We start from the raw sequence: 26886 nt of genomic DNA, 5'->3' as shown, positions 1-26886 counted from the left end.
AAATACGACACTTAAAGTGACACATGCGGCACCTCTGAGCAGCACACTGCCTTATCGCCTTAATCGAATTTTAACATGAGGCTTAAGCTTGACACGCAACTCAAAGAAAACTAGCGAATCGCTCTGGCATATTTTGCTGCTCAAATTGTAAACACTATTTTTTGGAAGAAAAACAAGGCTGAGGTTGATTTCTTACCGCAGTCGCGACATCCGTGGTGTTGAGAGAGCTGCGGTTTTGGCAAAAGCAAACGTTGAAAGCGGGTGCTGGGGGATCTGGTGATTGGCACACCCAGCTCCATGGAGCGCTGAGCCGGCGGGGCTCCTGAGAACGTGATTAGCTGCGGTGATGGGCCAGACCGTTAGACAAGACACCTTCCATCACTGTCGACTGACACCCACCATCACACTGTCAATCAGGCACCTATAGAGCTGCAAGTGAAAAGAGGCGAACAGAGATGATCTCCCACTGAGTTTCGTCGCTTCGTGAGGTTTATCGGAGCAGCCAGGTTATTATGCGCCGACCGGCAGATGCATCTGCGAGGCCGTAGCCTTTTTCGTGTTGGCGTGGTGAACCCGAAAAGAGGTTAATGGCCAAGCTTCTAATTAACAGGAAACGAGGCAAAGAGATGGGAGAGGTGAAAAAAAAAAAAAAAAGCTTGCCGAATTCTCGTCACGCAGCACCTGGCCCCAACTGACTGGCTGTAACTTTATGCAAGTTGTGTGCCAGGTGCTATAGACAACCTTGGACGGAGTAGCGCCTCGGGGAGAGACTAAAATAATGGGCAGGGCCCCGAGTGCCTGAGAGGTGCGGCTCGGAAGCCGAGGCCTCATCAAAACCGGCCCCTCATCCTCCCACGCAGAGAGGTCAACTCACCAAATATAATTAGTTGGTTTTACTTGGCCAGCAAATTGGACCTGATGAAAAGGGGCCTCTGGGGTCAGCGCGCATGCTTGAGAGACGTGCAAGATGAAGTAAGCAATATGTCCAGCGGCCTCGGCAGGACCGCCGCTGCAATTAAAGCAGAAAATGAACTCTCTGGAACGGTCAGACGAGGGGAGGCGCGGCCCTCCTCCCATCTCAGTACAGTGCAACTCTTCAGGGGATTCAAAATGCCATGGATGGGAAAAAAATGAAAGCCTTCTATTAACATCTGAAGCTGCAACCTAATATTCCTTTGATGTGGTTATACCCAGCATGCAACTTAATTCTTCTGATTCATCAGGCCATGCTCATTCCAGCTGACTGCTATCTAGCTAATGTAATGTGTTCATACTGATTAAACTGCTCTGAGGTGAATAACAAACTTGATGCTATAGTATACAAAATATTTATATTCATGCAAGTTTGTGTATGGGTAGGCTAATATTGTTGACGTTCGAAACAGTTAAATGAAAGGGGGTAAGAGATAACCAAATACACTGTCAAGTCGGCCTGATGAGAGAGTGAGAAAATATTGAGCGCTCAAAGCCTTCACGTGTGTGTAAAGGTGTCAGAGGCTCGTATGTGCCTTGTAACATTGTGTTGATGTTCATCACTTGAAAGAGTTATGTCGATTCCAGGTCTGCATGGCAGGCTGTTTTCATGTCATTAAAGGTTTGTGCGAGATAACTGATGGGGCGGTTAGGGACTTGCAGATTCCACATTTTCTATATAATGAGTGCCCTAGTTACACTCAAAGCTTTCAAATCTGAAATGACATGTGTGAACTGCTTTTCCAGGGGACTTTTAATTAAAACTGCAGAGGGCTGACGAGGAAAAAAACACTGATTAATGGAGGCACAAGTCCTATTTTAGATCTGTTTTTCAGGAAATACATTCTGGTTTAATTAGACCCATACGGCAGAGACCAGCTGGAAATATGAACTGAGACACAGCATTTTGAACCAGACATATGTCATCACCTTTGACATAATTCTCTTTCATTTTTTTCCTTGTCGTATTTGCCCAGTATTTCATTTTATTTCATTTCAATTTTTTTTTTTGCACCAAAGTTGTTGGTGTGTGAAACACGTTGCATGTGTTCACATTGTCACGAAGAAACTTGACACATCCAAGCAGAATGTGGGGCAGCTCATGCATGAGCTGTGTGTAGATCAGTGGAGTATTCATCACATGGTTTTTAGCAGATGGACCTCCTGCCCTCACAGTAAACCTCGCCCATAACAACAGGAACTACCCAGGGTGCACCACCCTGGAACGCACGACGGGAGATTCCAGTCCATTTTTCTCATTTGCCCGCCACGCTCGGGAGGACGTGAATCTCATACCGGTGCACCCAGAGGCCCCGGCGTTGGAGCCCTCAGAATGGTCATTAAACACCTTCCTGAGGTTAGATAGTTAACCTCCCCGAGAACAGCGGGCCACTCCGTGGCCAAGCATATTATGGAGGGAAAAAAAACTGCCAACGCAAACTCCCCTGAGTAAGCTGAATCACATACGTCAAGAGGAACTGGAGCACATTTTCATAAAGATCAGATGCTGTGAAACGACGCTTCATATCCTAGATGGTCTCTGTGTCTGCTCTTATCCCTGCTTCACTCGCCTCATAAATCCAGCCATGTTGGGAGCCCTCAGCTGTCCTAATGCCTTACTGGTGGCAGCTCCCGGGAGTGACCCGACCCCCCCGGGTGGGCTCCGGAGTGGACATAACTCACTCGTCCACCTCCGGGTGTCTCTCTACTTGTCATGTTCCAGCACCGCTGGGCAGCCAAGGTAGACCCTAATCTGTCCTCATTTGGCCAGTGAGTGCCAGCCCGCTCGTTCGCCCCCTGCACAGCGGGCGCCACGCCTTTAGCAGGGAAAGGTGGCCGTTTGCGACCGAAGCTCTTTACCTCTTCAGGCTGACAATCATCAGTCTAGCACCACTAGCATTAAAAAAAAAGAAGGCACACACACAAAAATGCTTGATAGATGCAGGCGTGTTCTCGGTGGGGAGGGAGGAAGAAGGACTTTATCTCTGATCGATAGCCCCTCAAGGCGCCTGCATCTGTCCCTCAAATAAAAGGCGCCAGCTGGTGTAGAGACTCCCATGGAGCGCCCTGTAAACCGACGCGGGACTGCAGACTCCGCCAGGCTTCCCCCCCGGCACCAGCGGCAGCCGTAGCGCGGCAGCATTGCACAACACATCCATACTAATAAAAGAGCCTTAGAAAATAGTCTGCTTCGCCACAGTCTCTGCTTATGATTGTATAGGTCTGTTCATATTATGGCCACTGTACCTACACAACCCACAGCTGCCACTGTGCTACGTAGCCAGGCATTTGATTTGACTTGACTGAATGTATCCAAGTCCCTTTTTATAGTACAAGCTGTGCACAATGTAATGGGTTTTTAAAACCATACCAAAGAGTTTAAATACTTCATAATGGTGGGCATGGTCTTACATATTTGATCCATATTTTTTAGAGAGAGATGTGTGACCATCAAACCACCTTTCATGTTCCTTGCATAATTCAGGGGCTTTACAATAATGAATGGCAAATGTGGGTGGAAGGAAAGCCACATTTGCTCCCACAGCTTATGTATTATTCCTGGGCCCTGGTCTCCCCCCTATGCATAGCATAACAGGTAGAGAGTGAACATCAGGAACCTTGATGCAGGATCTCTTTCACCTCCCTGAGCGTGAAAATCAATTTCACAACTGAACAATTACGGTATAGGGACACTATAACTTATTATACATTATATAAAACAGTATGCGGCACCGATAAAAGAGAATGTAATGTCAGCTTTTTTTTTTTGGACCCCCATAGAGTCTTTTTTTAGAATAAAAGATGGAAAAGATTCAAAAATGAAATGCGTAAAGATGATGGCTGTAAAAGAGGGGATGACTAATGTTAACAGGTTGATAAATAAAACGGAGCGTCGAGGATGTCCGGAAATTACTGTCTCCCTTGTGAATTATTTCCGTGTGCTACCGCTGAAAGGGTCAGCTCTCTCACAACCGAGAGGAACCTGACAAAAGCAGTGACGAGCTAGTCTAAAACAAGACATAACCTTCAAATGGTACCGGGTCCCTTCAGAGGCCCATGTGACACACCAGATGAACTGAAACCACAGCGATGGGGGGGGTTGTTAAGCAAGAACAGAAAGACAGAACTACAGCATGTAAGACGGAGCCCAAGTTATTGGCTTCAAGCACTGCGACTCAAAGCCCGTCATTTAGGATTCCAGGCATATGCACATCAATGACAATGTAAACCTCTAGAGCCCTAACTTTTCCCACTCTGCGCGGTTGCGATACAGGTAGAGGCAGCGCATTTCATAGTTGCCACGGCAGCGCTAATGTCCTGAAACTCAACAATATGAAAGTAAAAAAGTCAAGTTGAAAGAGAAGCTCTGTAATGTTTTACGGACGCTTTCGAGCGGCGGGGCCCAGAGGCTGAGAGGCAGGGGAGGGAGCGAGCATGATGAAAGAAGCCTGCAATGCCATCGGATAAACTCCTCGCCTGTTTGGGAGGAAGGCTATTTGGGCAGCGCCCACAAAAAGGTTGACTAACTCGCAATCAATACAGATTATCAGGGTATTAATGTTGAGCAGGCCAATGACTTTGGACTTCTTTTTTTACCCTTGCGTTTCTTTTCCTCTGAGTTCTCTCCTTCACAGCAGACAGCACAAACATGGTTAGCACTCCAAACACCGTGTTATAGTAGTTGACTTCACAAAATAATGCAGTGAGGAAATATATGTGCGCAGATGGCTCGTAGATTTATGTGTTTGTATTTATGTTTATTTGGAACGCTCCACTGTTGTACTGCCAGCCTGTCTTCACACCAACCCCAAGATTTTCATCTCTTCCCCCGCCTTCAAAGCAGTCATGCGTTTTATGCCACGCAGAAAGTAAACATTTGTAGTGCAGTTTCTACAGAGTGTTGACTTTAACACAGAATGATGCGCAGATCTGTTAGGCTTTGAGGATGAAGGATGAAATGCCCCTTGTATGAGGTCACTTTACAAAACCCAAGATGGCAGTCCGCTTCTCTCCAGTGCATTTGCCCTATGAGCTTGGTGTGCAGTGTTAGTGGTGCAGTGTTAGCGGCAGGCACTCTTATTGACCTTTAGGCTTCAGAGACAGTGAGGCAAGCTGGGTTGCCTGCAGGTGCTGCGTGGCTTGTGTGTAGCCTGGCTGAGGGGCTCAGTTAACCCACCATGTTCCTGCTACCCGCTGCCTGTCTGTGTCAGGCAGTAGTGCTGCCATTTTCCTCCCCCTGACCAGACAAAAAAGCAGCTAGAAGTTTGGCCACTGTCACTTCAATGTCTTTACCGTCACACTCAAAAAGAGTGGAAAGTCTGTGTGTGTGTGTGCGTGTGTGTGTGTGTGTGTGTGCATACCATCGTCCCACTGGGGAGGTTGGCAAAACGACCTCCACTGGGCTGAGGGAATTGCATAGCCATAGCATAGTGTTGGGTTGGCAGCGCTAAGAGGGCGGGTGCATGTGAGGCCAGTGGAGATCCCATCTGGACTGCCCCTCTCTCCCTCGCCCAGACAGCCCTCACGGACCCTCTGTCTGTGGTTTCGGTCGACGCTGGACGATCTGTCACGCTGTCCCCTCTCTCCATCTTAAGACTTGTTATCAGGCCTACCCACAATCCCCTGAAAAATCTCTGTTTGTGCTGGAATGAGGGGACGAAGCTTTCGAAAGTAAACACTGACCGCAAGGCTCCCAGAGACACCGTCTCGGAAATGCTTAGAAAACACAGCTAAACACTGTGTGTCTTCTGGGTGTTTAGGAGGAGTAAAGGGGGTATCATTAGCACAGTAGGCCTTGCTTGGTAATGTTGTGTAATTTACTCCAACAAACGATGGCCCCGTTTGATTCATGGCTTCTAATCAAGTTTTTTTTTTTTTTTTAAATGGCTGCCTAATGGATGTGGACGATCACATTGAGAAAGACGCTCTCACCGAGTCTCACTCCACATCCAAGTCTCCCCACCCCCTCTCGGTGTTTTCCTTTTTTCATTGCCGTTCTCGGTCCAGCCACTGATGAGGCTTCTTTAGGTTGCTGTTGCACTCGCCTCACTCTGATATTGATGAATTGACTTCATAAAGCTGCAGGCAGCACTGTCTCAGCCTGCACTAATCAATGCCAGATTCTTTTTTTTTTTTACCCCCATCTCCTTTGTAAACATCCCTGTGGATTTTGGGGGGAATGCTGCGTTAGGCTGCCTCACAAGCTCCAGATATCCCTGGCACCACGGGGACGTCGTCCTCCAGCTAGCGTCCTTCCAACATTTTGCAAACGTCAGCTCCAGCATCTGAGTCCTCCGCTGGCATCCGCGGTGGAATTTTCCATCTATTTCTTTTAAATATCTCATGAATTATTGGCATCAGCTCGGCATTTGTGCTGTTTACCGCTTGATTGATACTGCTCGCTCGCGTCCTTTTTGTCTTTTCAGACTGACCCCTTGGCTCATGATGGATGGTTCGAAATAATTTAATGGAGTGCACATTGTCAGTTATGTCAAGGATAATGGATCTGTTTTGTTAAACATGATGCAGTGTTCATAATACTCTGAGTAGTCTCAGTTTTAAGTAGTGTATATTAGGGGATACTTTGTTCCTCTTTAAAGTACGGAAGAATTGTGGACACGGGCCAACCACAGCCAAACACAATACTGTAATAATTACAGTACATTCTTTCTGTTAAAGGAGGCTTTGGAATAAAAAAAATGGCAGATATAGTCCATTTCAGATTATGCGGTGAGACAGTGAGTGTAACCTCTGCTCTTTACTATTCATGTCATGACTCACAGTGAGGTGCAAATTATGCAAAGTCTCTCTTGCTTTTCTCCTGGTCTCTGTCTCTCTATCCGTCTTTTCTCCCTGTCTCTGTCTCTCTATCTGTCTTTTTTCTCTTGTCTCGCACTCGTTCTCTCTTTCCTTTTAGAGACCTCTTTGAAATGCCCTATCAAGCCATTCGACTAGAAGGGCCAGCTTATTTGAAATTCATAGTTTGTTGGTGATGCGTCATGCTCGCATTCCCCATTGTGTGTATGTGTGTGTGTGTGTGTGTGTCTGAGTTTGAGTGTGTGTATGTGTGTCTGTGTAGAGGGACGTAACTTTATAACTCTTTCTGCCCAATCAAAGGGAACCGTCACAGTTGATTTGGGAGCATCTCTTCCTGATGCAGTCCCAAGTGTCCTTGGCGTGGTGGCCGGGGTGATGGGTGACGGCTCCCCTGCCGCCGCCACACAGGCGTTTCTAATTTATGTTGCCACGCCAACAGCTTGTCTAAAGCTGGGCTCTATTGGCAGCCTTCCCCGTGCCTCCCCTAAGCCCCCACTCACCATTCTGCTGCAGCGTCGGACCAAATCAAATTAATACGACTGAGAGTTCCACCCTGTCTTGGTGCCGTGTTCGGCCCAGAGGCAGATTCCCTCCTAGCTTACAGCTTATAGCTTCACTTACAGCCGTTACATTGCATACATGAGGAAGACATTGCTGTGTTAGTACTGCTGTTAATCCCCAAGCAGAAACCTAATGGTTGCACAATGCCCATTGTTATGTTCGGAGTTTACCTTATTACCACCTCTTTATCACCTCGTTACATTTTTTGTCTCCTGTGTAGCCTACCTCCTCTTCATTTCTTTCACTCACGAGCACATTATGCTGAAACATTACTCTCAATGGTTTAGTGTAATTATCAAGCATTATTAACTTCATAGAGGAGAATTTAATTGGGGTTTTCGAAAAAAAGTGTATTATGGTTATACTAAGTAAATAAGCATACATTTGTAAATTCTAGATTATTTAAATGTAGACAATTCTCAAGCATTGGAGATGTAACCTTTCAGCTGCTCGTCACATTTCACACACTCGTCACACATGGGCATTCAATACAATTTGCTATCGTTTTGTGTAAATCTCTAAATATTTCTCAGGAAAAAAAAAAAAAAGCAGACACCGTGTCATATTACTCAAGCAGTCACAATTATAAGATGACACTTGTCCACTTTGTCCTCTAGCTGAATGCACTTTAAAAACAAGCCTGTCTGCGTGATATATAATAGCCTTTCTCTCTCTCTCTCTCTCTCACTTTCTCTCTCTCTCTCACTTTCTCTTTCTCTCTCTCTTTCTCTTTGTCCCCCTCTTTCCTCCATGCAGCGCTCTAAAATAGCCGTGTATGAGAAAATGTGGTCATACATGAAATCTGCTGAGCCCTCTGTCTTTGCCAAGACAACACCTGATGGGGTGGCGCGGGTACGAAAGTCGAAGGGCAAGTTCGCCTTTCTTCTCGAATCCACCATGAACGAGTACATTGAGCAGCGGAAGCCCTGCGACACCATGAAAGTGGGCGGAAACCTCGACTCTAAGGGCTATGGGGTGGCGACCCCCAAAGGCTCAGCATTAAGGTAGGTGGAATAATATAACAATATTCTCCATGTTGTTATAGTATTCCACCTACCCTGATGTCTCGTGTTGTCATCTTTCTTCTTCCTTCTGTCCTTCTTTCTGCTCTCTCTTCCTCCTCCTCCTGCTGTTCTTTTTTCTCTTCCTCCTCTACTTTCCCATCCCTCTCTGCTCTATTATCTTCTTTCTTTCATCTTCTTCCTCTTCTTCTTCTTCTTCTTCTTTTTCTTCTTTTTGTTTGTGAGTGACCACGGAGAGGTAACGGTATGATGCTTTTAACTGTGCCTTGATATCACGATTGAATCTTATTCTCTTTATGGTTTTCTCCTTCTCTGTGTTTGGGTGTTATTATTTCTCTATGACATCAGTCTAACTTCTTAGTGTCAGAGTTAAAACCCATTCCACGTCCTGTGTCTCTCTCACTGTTCTCTTCTCTCTTTCCTTTCGATCCTTCCTCCTGTCTTGTGTGCTGTCCTTCCTGATTGTTGTGTTGTCACTTTTAATTTAACAGTTCAACGGTTTTTCAATTTAGCTTGTAAAAGCTGCGCTGTCACTTGTGACGAATGTTAATTGCATGGTGTTTGTTGTTGTTACTTTTCTTCTCAATGACGAGTGTCCCCATCCCGCACACTTCAGTTTTAAGCAACGTAACCCTCCATGCCACCTTTAATATTTAACACTTTCTTTGCTCTAAGCCTTTCTTATCTCCATAATATTCGTTAAAATTCTTTACCAAATTGTCCTTTCGTGCTCTTTCAATAACCATTCTGATTACTGATTATTATGATGATTACAATAATAAGCACTATTAGTAGTAGTATTAGCACTATCTACTATCGCTACTATTATGATTACTACTACTATCACTATGCATTAGATTTCTCACGGACCTGTGCATTTTCTTACAAGTTATGTTTTATCGTTTCAAGAAATGCTGTTAACCTGGCAGTTTTAAAACTGAATGAGCAAGGCCTCTTGGACAAATTGAAAAACAAATGGTGGTACGACAAGGGAGAGTGCGGCAGCGGGGGAGGTGACTCCAAGGTCAGCCTCAATGTCACCAAAATCGGGTACCATAGTGCAGAGTAATCGGCAAGGCTGTTATGTCTGAACTGAATACCAAGGGCCACGCCTGCCGCCCAAGGCGGCGTTTTGAGAGCGTGCTTATTGCATATCTACCCATTTAAGATCCAACCAAGAACCCTGACTCGGCTAACGGAGGGAGAAAAGGACCAGTGAGATTTTGTCTGCCTGAGGAGATTGTAGCAAATGCTGTTGCATCAGCTCTAATAAGAAGTAGCGTGGCTTAGGAGAGAAAGGGAGTGAGAAAGAGAGGGAGTGAGAGGGAGAGAGTGAGTGAGTGAGAGAGAGAGACCACCTCAATTTCTGGGGCAAATGCTGAGCATTCAGCTGGAAATGAGAGAGAGGGAGCTGTCAGGTGAATGAGCAGTGGCTGCCCTGCAGAGAGGCAAAGGGAGACATGGCGTTAGCGCTTCCTTTACCTTCTGCAGGGGAGCTGAACACTGATGGAACAAGACTTCACCAGTAAGACAAACCACACTGTCTGGGGCTCTCCCCCGGCTCAAAGGGCCGCAGCCGAGTATCGCAGCTCCACAGCAGGACAGGTAATGGAGGAAATCATCAGAATTTCAAATACTGCAGAAGGAAACGTATATTCCGCAAATATATTTCTTAGTTAAATTTGTAAAGACAGGAGAAATGGGAAGGGGTTTTTTTGGGGGCAGCCAAATGCTTAAGGTGCAGATTGGTTTTAGACAGCCTCAGTCCTGGAGTTTTCCGGAGACTGGCTCGCCACGTAACGAGGCCTTGGACTGCTCCTCGGAGTGAGCCGTGTGCAGAGCAGCCGGCCCGCGGCAGTCCAGTCAGGCGAGGCGAACAGCGGAGTCTTGAGGGGACTAAGCATTGCAGGAAAACGTGAGAATTCTAATCCAAGCGGCTGTCACTGGCAGTCAATTAAACTACCCATTCATCAGTGTGAAAAATCAAAGTCCTTCATTTGATTCCACACCAATCAGGAGGGAAAAAAGCCCTGTTGAAGTAATGTCAATGTAAGGGGAATTTCCTCTGATAGCACTGTATGTGTTACCTGGCACCTGCAGTTGGTGAGGGAAAATCATATTAAAATGGCATCTTCAATGGCCATGTCTGTGGAACTTTAAGAAGTTTCCATTCGATCACTTGAGTATAATCAAGTAAGAGCAATGTCGAGAGGAATGCTGTCTTTATTTTTTGACTTTTTTTGTAGGACAGTTGTGGTAAGTTCTCTCAGTTTTCTTCTTTTTCCCAGAGCTCCACAGCACCCATCCTCACACATGTGGGACCTCACATTTCCAGGATGAAAATGGGAGTGCAGGCCAAACATTAGCAGAGAGAGAGGTCAACAGCAGTGTCTTCACAGTCAAAGAAACATACACGTAGCTGAAGTGTTTGGGAAACAAAGGAACCCATTCTTTCAGCATATTGATGCTGATGCCTATTTTGTCCATTGATTTTTGCAATACCTGTATATTAAATTATATTATATTACGATAAATTATATTATATTATACTATGGAAGGTATAATATATAGAGAGACTTGGCAGTGTAGAATAGAATAGTATTGTCAATGTCATCTATCTGGTGCACAGTCAGGAGCATCAATATATTTCCTGGTGCAGCACCCTCATTAAATCTCAAATGTACAACATGTAACCAATCAACATAACTCGTGAGCTTTGATTGGTCAGTGAGTCACAGAAGGCATCAGCAATTAAATTTTATTGATCTTCATTGATGGATCACAAAAAGCTCGCACATTTTACCTCCACTCCTTATGGCAGAATGCTCAATAACATGCCACTCTGCGGAGCCATAAATCTTTATTTTTGCACAGCTTCCCAACAAGTCAGTCATGGCTAAAGAGAAAATAAACAAGTAAATAAATACATTATGAAACGACTGCACACAAACGCCTAATTTCCTCCTGAAAATGGGGTCTGGGCATATTCCTACCCTAGCAAACAGTGCACTCAGCATGTAGCTATTCCTTTTCCCTCTCCCCTCCGACGCAGAGGCTGGCCTGGCCAGACCTCCGTGCCTCCTGACCGAGGGGGTAGCACCCGGCAGCCGGCAGACAGGGTGAAGGTTTTGTGGGCTTTCATAATCACATGCTCTGTTCCAGCTCTCTCTCTCTCTCTCTCTCTCTCTCTCTCTCTCTCTCTCTGTTGTTGCTTTTTCCCCCTCCTAGTTTTGCAGTGAGATCAAGCCTACCTTGGCCTCTGTGCGCAGTCCGTGGGCAGCCTGTACATGAGCCTGGTGCTTTCAGGTTGCGGCGGCTCTTCTGGACCCAGCCAAAACAAAACAAAAAAAAACAAAGCCAGCTCTGTGTGTTGTGTGGGGGCTACGAGCTAAAGAAGGGAAGAGACAAAGAAAGAGAGCCAAGCTACCTGTGTGTGAGAAAAAAAACAGCCTCTCAACTCCAAAGCCCCCTCTCTCTTCACTTTGCCTTTAGGCAGCCTGCTTCCCTCCTCCAGATGGTTCCTCTCACTCCACTCACACTTAACACTTAAAGGATAATTACATTGTTAATCAATGTCTCCCCGGGCAAAAACAAAGAAATTAAGTTAAACCACGTAGAGCAAGTGGCCATTGAGGAGGGGGGGAGGCAATTTTCAGCCAGCAGATCCATACGTATCCAGAAAGATTTACCGTCTAATTTGCCGCCTCACAATTTCTTTGCTGACATTTGAAACAGGGCACAATTCCTTGTCAATAAAATCATTTACAAGAATTAATTCCTGGAGCAGACATAAAGTGATAGCGACATTAGAAGAGAAGAGTGTATTCTTTACAAAGTAGCTTATCTTATTCGCATAGCATTCTGGTCTGGCCCTTTCATCAGCAGACACATTATTTACAGAACATTTGGCTTAGATCTGTCAGTAACATTTGTCTTAGATTTTAGGAATCTGTCAGGATTACTGAAAAAGATATTCCACCTGTCACTTCAGACAGGCAGTATCCTCTTACAGGAGAAGTATGCTATGATGCTAGCTTAACATCATTGTATATGCAGTGACCCCCCCTCCCCCCTTTCCCCTCCCTCCTCCCCTAAAAAAGTACAACTCTCCTCAGCAAAATAGAACTGGTGTTTCTTTTCTTTGCTTGTCTGTCAGTCAGTAGAGGGTTCCTGTTAGATCACTCGTCGGAGGTCATATGGTTACCTGTGACACCCACGAATGCATTTCCTTTGCTTTTATAGATTTGCAGGTTGTGTCTTCAGTACCTGCCTGTTCCTGTTAACAGTGTATGCCGATTACTCAAAGCGATATGGGTAGGCCCTGGCACATTAGCTTAGCTATGGTGAATAGAAGGTAATAGCTAGTTTGCCTGCAGTTTGTGATGTTGAAATGGCCAGGAGCCCTGCTTTATCGCTTTGTAAAGTATGAAGTAGCTAAGACTTGAATAACATAAAATAACATAATATAATGTTATTTATGTTATTTCCCACGTGAAGAACTCCTGTAAACCTTGCAGTATTGAAACTCAGTGAACAAGGCATCTTAGCCAAGCTGAAAAACAAATGGTGGTACGATAAGGGTGAATGTGGAACCAAGGACTCTGGAAGTAAGGTCAGTCGCTGCAGGTCTTTTGTACTGATTCCAAAATTGCATTTTGACGTATTGTTCATATGCAAAGAAAAAAAAGCACAATTCAGATATCTATCTTTCCTAATTTTTTCTGATGTAAAAGTACAGTTAATTACATTTTTTTGTATTGCCACTCTAATTAGACAAACATTGAGTGGCCAAAATAGTTGCACAATACCCCCACTTGGAAATAGTATATTTTTTTGAAAGCAAAAATTACAATTACATTTTACCACTGTATGTGCTGCCATACTTTTTAATGAAGCACCATTATGATACATTTCTATTAATGATAAATCGGCTATAGCACATGTGGGGAGTTTATAGAGTGCTAATGACAAAAAATTGAATTATTATTATACACAAGTGTTATTTTTGCTAATTTTACACTTGATATTCATGACATAATAACCATTGTGCTGCTGTTTTTTATTTACCAAACTTTTAATTAAAATTTTGATTTATTAGCGTTGTTACTTATTTGCATGGAAATATGTCTATTAGATTCTTTTTCCTCATGTGGTGTGAACAACAAACAAAATTTTCCAGTGTGACATGCTGCTTCTAAGGAGCCTGTTAGGAGCCATGGCATCATGGTGCTTCCATTCCACTGGTCTTCTAGGAAACAGGAGTGTCACAGTGTCAACATTTTGTTTGCACTCTACATGAAGCTAAATAATATAATACACTTGTTTATTAACCCTCTGAGGTTATTTACAGATGAATAATGTTGCAGAAAGAGAATTCCAAGTAGCCCGTAGATGCAGTCCAGAACTCATAGGGTTAAACTGCAAATAGTAAAACTCTTATGAACAAATTTTTAATCAATAAGTTTGGGAAGTAAACAGCAGCAGAATGGTTTGACTCGGCTTTTAAAATAACCCCTTTTTGAGTAAATATGTCAAAATATTAATTTGAATGTGTAGATTTGTTTAGCCAGTACAACACAACCATACCAATCTACATAGATTCAGTCAGGGCTTACTAGAGTTATTTTGACCTGAAAGTTACTGACCAGCTTCCTTAAAATGAAGAAGCCATTGGTTAGCGTAGCTTAGCGTGACCTCTACATTCACCAACAGAACAGTGTGCTACTGAACACCTTCCGTTGACTGGCCTCCTTGGGAGTGCTTGTCTGACCGCGCTGGCCAGGGGTTTCTCACAACGCCTGACCACTGCAAAAGAGCCAGACACCTATCAAAAGTCAACCTTAATCGAGCAGCTAGAGCCTCAGGCCATGTGCTGTGATTCTCACTCCTCCAAATGTTCTGCCGCCTGTGGAGGAAACGTAATTAGCCAAAGGTAGTAGTGGGAACATTGACTCAAGGAGGACGCACAGATGATGGCCCATAGTTTCTACCCTCAGGGGCTAGCAGTCCTTGTGTGGTGTTTGAATTAGAAACCCTTGACAGAATCCTCTAGGTTGCAGCTATTCTGATTTAGTTATCATTTTGCTCAATGCTTTCAACAGAGAGCCTCCTCCACTGCCGAGAAATACTAACTATGTTCTTCACCTTTCTTAGGACAAGACAAGTGCACTCAGCCTGAGCAATGTAGCCGGAGTCTTCTATATTCTGGTTGGAGGGCTGGGGTTGGCCATGATGGTGGCTCTAATAGAGTTCTGTTACAAGTCACGAGCAGAGTCCAAAAGGCTGAAACTCGAAAAGAATGCCCAAAACTTTAAGCCAGCTCCCCCAACAAACACTCAGAACTTTGCCACATACCGAGAAGGCTACAATGTGTATGGAACAGAGAGCGTTAAGATCTAGGGGTATGACTCATAGTCCTGTCCCATGTCATGTTATGTGCTGTGCTCTGTGTCTTTTGTGTGTGTGTGTGTGTGTGTGTGTGTGTGTTTGTTGTATTTGGTGGTGGTTTGTGTGTTATTACAGCAACAAAGAATTTCTGCAAGTAAATTGGGTAAAAGTTTGGCCATGGATACATAAAAAGAAGAGAGAACTTAATTATTTCCCCAAATTAAACAGTACTCTGTCAGGCATGAAGTGTTTATTTGCGCCTGTTCATAGGTATTCAAAACAAACAATCCTCAAACAGTTTCATATTCATATTTGATTCAAATTTGATGTGATTTAAGATGGAACATCAGATTAATGGACTTGCATGTCATTGTTGCATGTACTTTTATCATGTATGTGCTTCGAAAATGTTATAATGTTCAAACGCTCTGAAGATTTACCATTTCTTCATGTTCTTAATTTTTGATGTTTCTTCCCCTGTCTCTAAAACAGGTGCAATGAATTTCAAGTACTTGCAGTATTCCTGGTGATTGTGACGAAAAAAAAAGCAAACAAACACAAAAAAAACTTACAAAGATGGCTGGATCCTTGGAAGAGACACATTTCCAAGCCTTCAGTCCTAATTGCCGTTGCGGACAAGGTGTGGTAATCTAATGACATGGCAGCCTTCTGTCATGTGAGGAACTGCATTTGCTTCCTTCAGTGCCTTAAGGAACATTCTGAAAAACAATCACAACAATGCAACTCATCATGGTAATATGACATCGCTTGAGACATACACGCCAACAAAGGAATGCTAACGTAATGTAATCTGTGAACGAAACCAAGAATCAAAGCCATCACATGGAATCCTAGCACATTTTTGGAAGTGCCAGCCAAACCTCTTTTAAGGAAAAACAAAGTAGCAAAAGTCTTGGTTTTCTACATTCTGAAGGAATTTATTAAGGACTTCCTGGTTTCTGGGCAGTCGGATTTGCATTTTCACATGCTTACTATTCCTCTCATTTACTGTAAATTTGCTTTCCTAATTGTGGCAATTTATTAAACAATCAATTTATCAGAATTTTAAAGTATTAAAACGTAATATATTATTGTGGCTTTTTATTTGAGGCTGCTGGTTAGGCTGACGCTGTTCCCTAGTTTGTGCTAAGTGGAGATTGTTGCTCAGCTATGGTGCTGCTGATCAACTCCTCAGATTAATCTGCAGGAACATGTGGAAGATGAGTCCAAAGCCATGAAGAAGAGACGTTTAGAGCCACCATACTTCCAACTCATCTGTGAACACATGCACACACAATCAACTGAATGAATTCAACGTGTCTAAACAAAGATTCTCTAATGTCATTGTGTGGTGCAATGATCTCCATGCCTCACCCACATTTATACATAAGCATACTGATGACTTTAGAACATCTACATAAATTAATTAAGCTTTTTATTATTATTTTTGTTTAAGTTGTAATCAAAAACTACTGTACAAGAACTATATAAAGCTGATCATTTAAATGTAGATAAAGCAGTCCGTTAAAGGATAACAGTAATGGCTTTAGAGATGTAGTATTTTGATTACCTCGCAGTCTCCCAAACTAATAGCACATTTCAATCCAGCTCAGTTGATTTTAATTTGTATGTGTTTGGTGAATTACTTTGTACAAAAAAAAAAGACTTTCTGAAGAAACGGAGAATAGATTTATACAAGGTGATTACAGGGGACGTCTTAAATGCTTAGCACACTTACATATTGCTGTTACATTTTTGTTTTTTATTTTCAGAAAAAAATAACTGTGATTCCATAGACTTTAGGGGAAGGCCGATTGATACCCTGAAAGTCTGGAAAGATAGTTTTCTATAAAGACATGTAGAAAAGGAAAAGGTAACAAAGAAACAAAAATACATGTACATTTGTTTAAAGATTTATTACAAAGTCTGAGTAAACAATGAGTTCACAAGTGAGTGATTGATTGCCCATTTTTAATTGCATGTGAAGATTACTGTTATATAAGCCCTGCGAAATACACAAGTCTTTAGGAGATCAACAGTAGATGATCGTCATTTTCTAATTTATTTGGCCCTTTATTTGTTTCTTTAACCTCTTCCTCCCTATTCTGTGACTGCACCTCAGCAAGGATAAACTTGCAGAGCATCTTAGTGACAACAACCAAGAAAACAAAACAAAATGCATGTGTGGGTATAATTTACTCAACCTCATTAATGAGGCCTTGTACAAAGAATTTTAATACATTTTGTAAATAAAAAACAATGTATAGAAAATATTGTCTTGAAGTTTTGTTATTACTGCTTTTATTCATCACAATGCTACAAGGGCTAAAAGGAAAGCTTCTACATAAGAATTGATGTCATGGGAAAGATCATGTTTGTTCTACAATGACACTGACAGTCATGGTTTTCTCTCATGACTTCCTTCCACAGCCGAGTTATTTAATTATGTGGAGGAATCATTTGCAGGTTTCATAAGCTTGACAGCTCTGAATTTACATTCAAACAGTTGCAAATACCCATTTAGGATGAGAGGTGACTTTTCAGAGGAATAATTGTGTTGAGATGGCATATAGTCTGGAAAACCTGAACGTTGGCCGGATTTACCAGCTGTTATTTTGTACTGCTGGCACTGTCAGGTAAGTTTAGCTTCCCCTACGAATGGATTACTTTCTGTAGCATTGTGATCAATGCTCATTAGCAAGACTGCCCCTAACCAAGAGGTACGTCCGCAGTTTCACAACCAAAATTTAAGTAGTAGGAGGTTGTGTGACAGTATGCATACTAGTCTTTGAGAGTATGAACATCACCAGTATTGTTAGGGACTCAATGAGACAGGACTAAAGCCTGTTTGCAGTTTCTGGTTACATCACAAGATTCAAGAGCTACTGGGCCTTCTTCCCTTTGACCTCTGTGTTGACGCATGTCCCCACACTTTATACATTATGCCATGAATGGTTCAAATGACTTAGGTAAAACTGGATGATACTCCGGGACCATAATAGTAAGTGGAGTCTTGTAACCTCTTCCAGTTTAGTTACAAAAAGGAACACGAGAACAAAACCACAAGTTCAGTAGTGCATCACTGTATTCACACTTTAACAGAATACTTTAACAATCTAATGACACCGACGTGGCGTTGTGTAATGATTCTAACGTACAAGTCACAATAAAAGCACTTCTCACAAAAGATACAACACCGCCAGATTCCACTATGAAAACTATCTTTATTTAGAAAAAAGCATACACTTGAATACAGCAGATTAAAAACTCCAAAAAGTAGTTCAGATGCCTCCTAATTTATAATCTGTTTGTGTGAAATCCATGTTGCCATTTTTGTACAAATCTTTTAAAAACTTGATTTGAAAAAAAAGAAAAAAAGAATTGAAGCAAGTGACAAATTAAAGTAACAGTGATGGCTCATAACATGTAACCATTTTATTTATGTACACATAATATACAAATAAACCATTGGTACTGTCTCAAACACCGGTGCCTTAACTTCCCACTCACAGCTAAAATATAAAAGAAAAAAATAAATAAAATCCAAACTGAGTTGACATGTTGACTTGTTTAAATTGCACCATAATATAAAACAATAACATGGTGAGGAGGAAATGATACAAATGCAGGCATGTCTGGAAAGCAACACCACATACTCAAGAGTACACCCATGTATGACATCAGCAGCACATTGTGCTAATATTTAAAAGAATTGACCTTTCAGCAAGTTACTGAAAATACACAAGGAGAACGCTGGTTAAAATACGAACTACGACTTTTGTCTAGGCAACACTAGGAGTACTTAATGCAGGCAAAGGGTGGCTCTGTGTGTGTGTGCATGTGTGCGCGTGTGTGTGTGTGTGCACAGAAATCCTCTCATACGATGACGGGGAAAAGCAGTAAGACTGCCACATGGTGGGGGGGAGAAAAAAAAAACTCCCTGGAGACCAAAGCTACTCCAATGGTGTCGCAGGCCAAAGGAAGGAATTCTAAGCAGAAAAAACATGAAAAGCGGTCAGACAAGAATAATCAACGAGCTAATGCCTTACAAGTTTGGAATTTAATCAGATTAAAAAATTGATATAAACAAATAAAAATTAAATTCTAGCCAAGATGCCAATTTTTTAATGTTTACAAAGGTTAAAGGCTTAAGGCCGTGACATGCTCCCACGTCTGTGTCCCACATGCATGGCGTGTGACGAGAATTAAGTAGTCAACGCGCATGTGGGCGGTTTGTGTGCTTTCCAACAATTGGGACCGCGCATGAATGATGCACCTCTTCGACACGCAAATTTGCACGGAGGAGCATACCATCAGCTTTACAGTCAATTTTCAGATTACATACCTAAAATGTATTATGCATTGGGAATAACAGACTCCTGTATTGTATTTGTATTGTATTAAGATAGATGTATTTCCTGAAGGAACTACAAGGGCTACTGACTGGACAAAGTCATGGTCAGTCAAGGTGCCAGCCAACTGCGCGAGGCAACTGATGCAAATAGAGTAAAATACCATGGTAATGAATCAATTCAGTTCATTCAACACAATTCAAGCTTGTTCAACACTGAGCCCAGGGTGCATTCATCTTACCTGAAAAGTGAGAAGCCTCGACCCCCCACCACACAGGAACACATTATCTGTGCTTCTCAGAGGACTTATGAGTGACAACGTTAAGGCAAAATATGGACATCTATCACAGCACAACACACACACACAGACATCAGAAAAGAACGCTATTGTCTACTGTAGAAATGCATACAACTTGTCAAGCTTCTGGAGACCAGATAATCATCTCCCTCTATTTGTTATGTTTGTTGTGTTTTTTTAAGCCCGCCGTCTCTCAAAAGATCAAAATGCTTCTCCAGTTTCGACACTACAGCGCAAACTCCAGTAAGTGTAGTTTCATTGTCGCTCAATTTGTCGTCATCAAAGGATATTGTTTTTTGTCTTCTTTTGCGCCGGTGCTTTCTCGCTTCTCTTTCTTCTCAGACTTCTCCTTGTCGTGTCTGGATTCCTGCGGTGGAGGGAGAAAAGAAAGACATAATGAGTCATGAGACGAACACGGAACTCTGCAGCTAAAGGCCCTTTTCTTTAATTAACAGGGTAGGTTCCCCTTGAAGGGAAAAAAAAAGACGACACCAATCTAAAATCTAAAGGCATTTTCAGGTGCAAATCGTCATACCATTACCTTGAGCCTAGAGAAGAAGAGGATTTATGGCTCACAACTGACAATGTTCTACATAATGGTCCTCAAATTGCTTGGGCTCTTTTCATGTGAGAGCTGTTAATGGTGTGTAATGGGTGATATATACAAGCTGATGTAAAGGCAAGAAACAGATGTGATGACATGACAGCTGATGAGATACAGAAGGTGGGACGATTGTCACCGCATTAATACATCCATTACGACCCCATAATGAAACCGAGGGCCCTGGTAATCAACCAACACTGAGGAGGCCCTGCTGATCGGAGAAGAGCGGAAGTTTTACGCCTCATTGTGGCCAAAGTTCATCAAATCCGCTGGACAGATGAGGCAAACGGATCCCCAAGCTGCTGGAGTCATGGCGTATAGTACTCAATGCCAAGATTCACTCATGCCGCTCGTGCTCCCCCATCATCGTGGTGCAGAACACATCATGCTGATCAGCTGGCTTCCTCCGGTCTGCTCTGCTCCTAACCATCTACCAGCCAGAGAAGGCTATTACTGTGGAATAGTTTCCATATGCCACCAACATGCTCTGCACGCGATCTGTGCTGTTATACTATTGTGTCCTTGCTTTGTTCCCTTTAGAATAGAAGTTCTAGACCCTAACCACTAGGAAAATATCAATGGAACTAGGGATCGGTACCAAAACTGTATTAAACAGGACCCGGGGCTAAATCATTAAAGATTATAGGATTGTGGAAGTGGGATAAGTGGCAACTAGTTACCATTACATGTTCTTTTTATCGGTACTCTTTTTAGTGTAATTCATCATCACGCTGGGGCCTTACCCCTGCTGTCTGTGTCAGGGCTCACACTCTCACACACACACACACACACACACACACACACACACACACACACACACACACAGAGAGTGAAGTCAGCAAACAGCAGAGCAGAGAGGTCACAGATGGTAAAGGGAAGATAAGTTTATTGGCTACATACTGTATCGACTATGCTCGTTACTGTAAGTAAGCGTAGTGAAACCTTAGGAAAAAGCAAATACTATATAACTACACCTGTTCAACAAGCATAAAAATGTAAACAGAGAGCGATGTTGTTATCTGCTCTATTCGCACAGTTGCTAATCCACAGCTGTATTGTAGATGAATCGAGCACGCTAGCGTGGTTATTAGCCTATTTTAGATGCGTTTCCAGTCAGATCATGATGAGTTATACAGTCTTATTCTTGCTGCTCAAAAAACAACATTTGATTATATTCAAACAAGTAAATTCTAATCCTATTCTGAATTTTAAAATAGGTTAAAGCTATTTTTAAGTAATCAAAAAAGAACCAATACAAGTGCACTGATAAGGTTATTGAAAATAGCTGAATCCAGGGTAGGAATTTCACGGCGGCCAAAACGGCCATGGCCGTCGTTGCCCCTTGGGTTGGCCGTGAAGCCCCTTTGATAATCATAGGTTTACAGGCCACGGTGGCCTTGGTGCCCCCTTCTTTCAATATTCTGCTTTGCGTCCTACTAATAGCGATTTTTATTTAGCCTGTGGCCTGTCAAAATAATCTTAGCATTCACAGCGCAAATTAATTTAGTCTTTTACTCAGTGGAGAAAGTGACAGCGCAAGAAAGAAAGTGCGTCCAAATTCTTCCCATTCTTCTCAGTTGAACTACTCGTGAAGTAGCCTATTCATCACACAAACATCATAAGTATCACATAAAAGAGCTTTTTCTCAGCTTTTAAACGATGTTAGCCGATAATTGCGGTGTTGAACGGTTCGCGAGAAAAGTAAACTAGATGTACCGCAGAGCGGTACAAAATATGACCGCCGCCCAGTCCAGCACATTTTTTCCACAAAAATAAAAATCACGCTGAAAGGCCTATATGATTCTAACTGTCTCACTAAATTGCATTATTTACATTCAATTCTCACTGGTATCTGCTAGACAACAAGTACCAAAACATGATTAGTTCATAGATTTCACATGTAAAATTCATTTTATACAACCCAACCTCCATCTTGCCTGTTCATAATTCTGAGAAATTCTTGAATTGTGTGCATGTACATGTTTATGTTATGTGTGTGTGCGTGTGTGTGTGTGTGTGTGTGTGTGTGTTTGCTTGTGTGTGTGCCTGCGTATGTGCCTGTGCATGCGTGCGTACATATGTCTACTGTGTGAGTATGTCATACGTATGATTACTGTGAATGTATGTGTGCATGTGTATCTGTTTGTGCACATGTGTGCACATGAAATGGGTTAACATGACCGCTGGAGGCAAACATACGGAAAAAAATGGTCATCCTAGGCCCTACAGTTCTCAAGATATTCACAGAGAACTGTGTCTGCCCTACCCTCCTTTCGGGGGGTCCAGTCCAGCTGGGGGGCTACAGATCAAAATGAAAAACGACGGTTCCATGCTATCCATGTGGGGTTACATGCCCACCAAGTTTTGTGTACCCCAGTCTTTCAGTGTCCCGGGAATCCTTGTTGGTGTACGTCACTAAATGTACACATAAATTATTTTATTGTAAGGCCCCCCATGAACGAAAGTACACAAAACTTGGCATGCATTCGGAGGGTGTCATAATGATCCTACACTTTTAATTTCATGCAGTTTTGACCTTGTCAGCCAGAGATATTGTGATGAAAAACATCTAATGTTTTTGCTTTTTAATTTTTAACTAGGTGGCGCTATACATGAAATAAGTGGTAATGGGACCTTAAGACCAACATACATAGAAAAGGTGGACCTCCTAGGCCCTACGGTTCTCGAGATATTCACAGAAAACTGTCTCCAGCCACCTACAGGCCAGTTGGTGTATAGTAACATAAATTAATTTATTGTGTGGCCCCCCATGAACGGAATTCCACAAAACTTGGCGTGCATACAGAGGGTGTCATAATGACCATTCACTTCCAATTTCGTGCAGTTTTGACTATGTTAGGTCACAGATACCTGCGATTACAACACCTCATTTTTACTTTTTTGTGTTTAACTAGGTGGCACTATACATGAAATGAGTGGTTATGGAATGGGTTGACATGGCCCCTTGAGAACATCATACAAAAAAAAATGGTCCTCCTAAACCCTATGGTTCTCGAAATAGTCACAGAAAACTTTGTCTGCCCTACCCTCCTTTTGGGGGGTCCAGTCCAGCGGGGGGGCTACAGATCAAAACGAAAAACGATGGTTCCATGCTATCCATGTGGGGTTACATGCCCACCAACTTTCGTGTACCCCGGTCTTTCAGGGAATCCTTGACGGAAATTTGGGCATGCGAAAAAGAAAAGAAAAAAAAAAAGAAAAAAAAAAAAAAATCGGACTAAACCTATATGACCGCCGCTTCGCTGCGCGGCGGTCATAATAATATAATTCAATTTAATCATACATTCTACTGAAGGTTTTGCGTCCATGATCTCCCTACCCATTTGACAAACCACGACAAACCATATATCAGAATAAACAGCAGACCTTACCGAACACAAAGGTGTAAAGCAGTCCCCTGTACAGTTAGCCGTTCCAGAGTAATCCAGTTTTGAATTTGCAGTAAATTTCGACATGCATGGATGTCTCCAAATTTGGGCTTTAAGTTTTACAATGTGTTTAAATTGTTCCACATGATTTCATAACGGGCCAAATATAAAATAAATGTTACAAATATCGCCTAGATATTGGTAAATCAGAGGACAGCTGACTAAGAGTATGTGAAAGTAGCCTTAATGATCACAAAATGCTAAGCATGCATCTAGGCTATTTGAGTTTCTTAAAGCTGAGCTGTGCCGTAAATTTAAATTGTTCAATACATGATTTCATAGCAGGCCAAATATAAAATAAATGTTATATATAGCCAAGATATCTGTAATTATTAGATGATCAGATGATTTCCAGTTCTATGTAATATGTCATGTTTCATGTTTTTGTAATGTTTCACACAGTGATGCAGGTCTACTGCAGTGAATAGGCTAAATACAACTTTGATCATTTTTATAGCCTACTACTGTATAGTTAACTTTGGCCTTGGTGCCCTGACATGTGGCCTTTGTGCCCCCCACCAAATATGCCCAACTGAAGGCAAAGTGGCCTTGCCGCCAGAATGGTGAAATTCCAAGCCTGGCTGAATCAATAAAATCCTTCTGATATGTTTCTCTACAAAGGAAGCAGAGTGCTTCTCTTCAGGAACCACAGGTTTGGCCATTTCAGTCTAACTCACAGGTAACTCATACAAACACCTGTTAGCGAGCAATAAAGCAACAGCACACTCACAGTGTGCTACATGGAAAATGTGTGTGTGTGTGTACCTTTTTTCCCCCTGAGGTCTTCTCAGCTTTGGCCAGGTCGCTCTTCTCCTTGCTGTTGGACTTGGAGCTCTTGCTCTTGTCCTTGTCGGCCGAGCGGGGCGAGTCGGAGGGGCTGGCGCTCTTGCTGTGCTTGGAGGAGTCTGAGCCAAACAGGGACACAGCACGCGTGAGCAAGATCACACAGAACCGAGGGAGGGAAGGAGAGGGAGGGGGCGGAGAGGGAGGGAAGGAGAGAGAGACAAGGGCAAGCAAAGGAAGGGGCAGAGACAGAGAGTACACCCGAGTCACACGGATATGAAAAGGAAAGAAACAGAAAAGTGAGGGAAGGTAGAAAATGGTAGTTGGTAGAGATACACCGATATGGAATTTTAGGGCCGATAACGATAACCGATATTTATTGGTTTGTTGTGGCCGATACCGATACGATAACCGATAATATTACTCTTGAAAAAAAATTGTGAAAAGTGATTTGGGGAAAGCATTTAATAAGCATAATTGTATTGCAGTAATTTTACCTACCACCAAATGATGGACAGAACTCATAACAGTCCTCAATAGTACAGCAGTCAACATAACAGTAGCCTAGCCCTACAGTGTGGCTCCTTTAAGTGAACCTGACGTCAGTGAATTGCGAGTGAGTGGCTAGAGAGTATGAATCGTTTTCATTTAGGACTAAACACTCATAAAAGGCTTATCTGGGAATAAGCTACAGTATAGCGACCAAATCAGAGTTTGGAATCAATGAGGGAAACTTAGGTTTAGTTTCAACTGCGGGTAACTGAATAAAGCTGCAACTCCTCAGACTGTATCTTATGTCCGTCTACTCTGTTGCGCACAACCTGCTGCAGCAGAAATGAAAGGGATTAGCCCCAAAGGTTTTAATAACTTATTATGATGATCTGTCTGGAACTGAAGCAGGAATGGTTAGCATATTTCTAGGTAATAATACAAAACCCAAGCTAAAGTAATGTAAATATAATACTAAAACACAACTTAGAACTAGGCCTACTTATGTACTCCTCCCACTAACGAGTTTGTTTATTTGTTTCCCCAACCAGCGCGGTAAAGTGCAGACGACTCTAGATAGGGCTGAGCTCCGCTCTGGTAAGGTTAAATGGCGGATCATTCATAAGAGGATTTTGAGATGCACAGATTCCCAAATGAACGCATATCCACAGATTTTGTTAGAGTGGTGAAATACATTCACACCGCTGACATTATATTGAGGAAAAAGTATAGCCAACCAGGCTCAAGTAGCTCAGTGTAGCCAGACGGACCTTACGTAGGCCTAAATTAGGCGCACATTATCGGCCAGAATTCTGTTATCGGACCGATAATAATATTTTCATTTTTTCACTTATCGGCCAATAATATATCGTGTATCCCTAGTAGTTGGAGTATGTTGCACAGACAATATGGAGGTTGGAGTATGTTAGAAAGAGAATATAGAAGGAAGTGCATGCACAAACACAGAGAGAGAGAGGAGAGAGAGAGAGAGAGAGAGAGAGAGAGAGAGAGAGAGAGAGAGAGAGAGAGAGAGACTGCATGCCTCTCTCTCCATCCATCCCTCCCTCCCTCTCTCCCTCCCTCCCGCTCTCTCTCCCTCCCTCCCGCTCTCTCTCCCTCTCCAGACCAAATGAAGGGGATGCCATTCAAACTCACTCGTTCCATTTTCATCTTTGCGGCGCTTCATCTCCTGGCTCATCTCACGCTCGTTGTTGGAGTGGTCCTGGATGAAAAGATTTGCACAGCGCACGGGAGAAGAGGGGAGAGTGAGCCCCATCAAAACGGCTACTTGACACGGGTACTTGCTTTGCTGCTCCGTCATGTTTGACTCGATATCAGTGTAGAGCACTATCTATTTAAATTTAAATTGAAGCTTCAATATGTATGGCAAATTACGAAACTTGGTTGAAAGGATGCTCAAAATAACATGTAAAAAACCCAAAGGCAACAGAAACTCTTGACCATGACAATCATCCTTCGATAACGTACAAAAACATAACTACATCGTCAACCTAAAAGTCCTTATAGGAGAACAAGAGGATTCAGCACTGGACGGATGTATGGACAGGTAGATGGACGGACTCACTCGCTTGCGTTCCTTCCGGTCCTCCCTCTTCTCCCTCTCTTTGGAGCGGTCCCGGGCCTTCTCACACTCTTTCTTCTCCATCTCCCTCTCTTTGCTTTTGGACAAAGCGGATGTGTTGTGGTTTCCATAGTGCTGTGAGGAGGGTGGGAAGGAAGGGGTTAAACATGCCTGCGTCCAGGGGGGAGGGGTTGTGTGCGTGTCACTGCTTGTATGCGTGTGTGGCATGGCTGAGCCAGCAGCAGCCGTGGCTGTCCTGTGAAGCTTCATTAGCACGCCCCATTAGAGTCGACTAGAGGCTCGGCGAGTCCTCGCACCTGGACATCACACCCCCGCACGACACCACCGGCCTGTCCCTCTCTACCACCCAATCACAACGAGCACCTACACACACACGCACACTTTTGGCTCTCTGTGAGCTCAAGAGCAGCCAAAGCTGTTTCTATCTCCTGATTAAGAGGGGGGGGGGGAAACATCCTGTTCTCCCTGTTGTGCTGCCAGTATTAATATTTAGCATACAATGTTGCATGTCCATGTCACCATGTTGCAGTGGGAGTGAGATGTGCGATA

The 26886-nt window shown here is 43.0% G+C and overlaps 2 protein-coding genes across 7 annotated transcripts in view; one reads left to right on the top strand and one right to left on the bottom strand.

Moving 5' to 3' along the window:
* The window catches only part of gria3b (glutamate receptor, ionotropic, AMPA 3b), an 85964-nt gene extending 68934 nt beyond the window's left edge, over positions 1 to 17030 (top strand). Inside the window, exons 13-16 of one of the 6 annotated variants that reach the window (XR_007192144.1) lie at positions 8107 to 8354; positions 9282 to 9396; positions 12870 to 12984; positions 14526 to 14662. Coding sequence is in view for 3 of the 6 variants with exons in the window: in XM_048231163.1 (XP_048087120.1) it covers positions 8107 to 8354; positions 9282 to 9396; positions 14526 to 14771 (609 nt within the window). In the remaining 3 variants the exon portion in view is untranslated. Of the gene's footprint in view, positions 1 to 8106; positions 8355 to 9280; positions 13058 to 14525; positions 14774 to 15251 lie in introns of those variants that run through there. The other 5 variants (XM_048231163.1, XM_048231164.1, XR_007192145.1 and 2 more) reach the window with 5 other exon arrangements.
* Positions 17031 to 17963: 933 nt separating this feature from the next.
* Positions 17964 to 26886, bottom strand: part of thoc2 (THO complex 2) — a 60291-nt gene continuing 51368 nt past the window's right edge. Inside the window, 6 exon segments of the mRNA XM_048232131.1 lie at positions 17964 to 18748; positions 19353 to 19423; positions 19700 to 19776; positions 24228 to 24367; positions 25890 to 25956; positions 26320 to 26451. Of these exon segments, the coding sequence (XP_048088088.1) occupies positions 19396 to 19423; positions 19700 to 19776; positions 24228 to 24367; positions 25890 to 25956; positions 26320 to 26451 (444 nt within the window). The 3' untranslated portion in view covers positions 17964 to 18748; positions 19353 to 19395.

The sequence above is a fragment of the Alosa alosa genome, chromosome 21 (genome assembly GCF_017589495.1).
Source record: "Alosa alosa isolate M-15738 ecotype Scorff River chromosome 21, AALO_Geno_1.1, whole genome shotgun sequence".
Classification (NCBI taxonomy): domain Eukaryota; kingdom Metazoa; phylum Chordata; class Actinopteri; order Clupeiformes; family Clupeidae; genus Alosa; species Alosa alosa.
The sequence above is the reverse complement of the archived record's forward strand: the minus strand, read 5'-3'. Positions and strand labels throughout refer to the sequence as shown.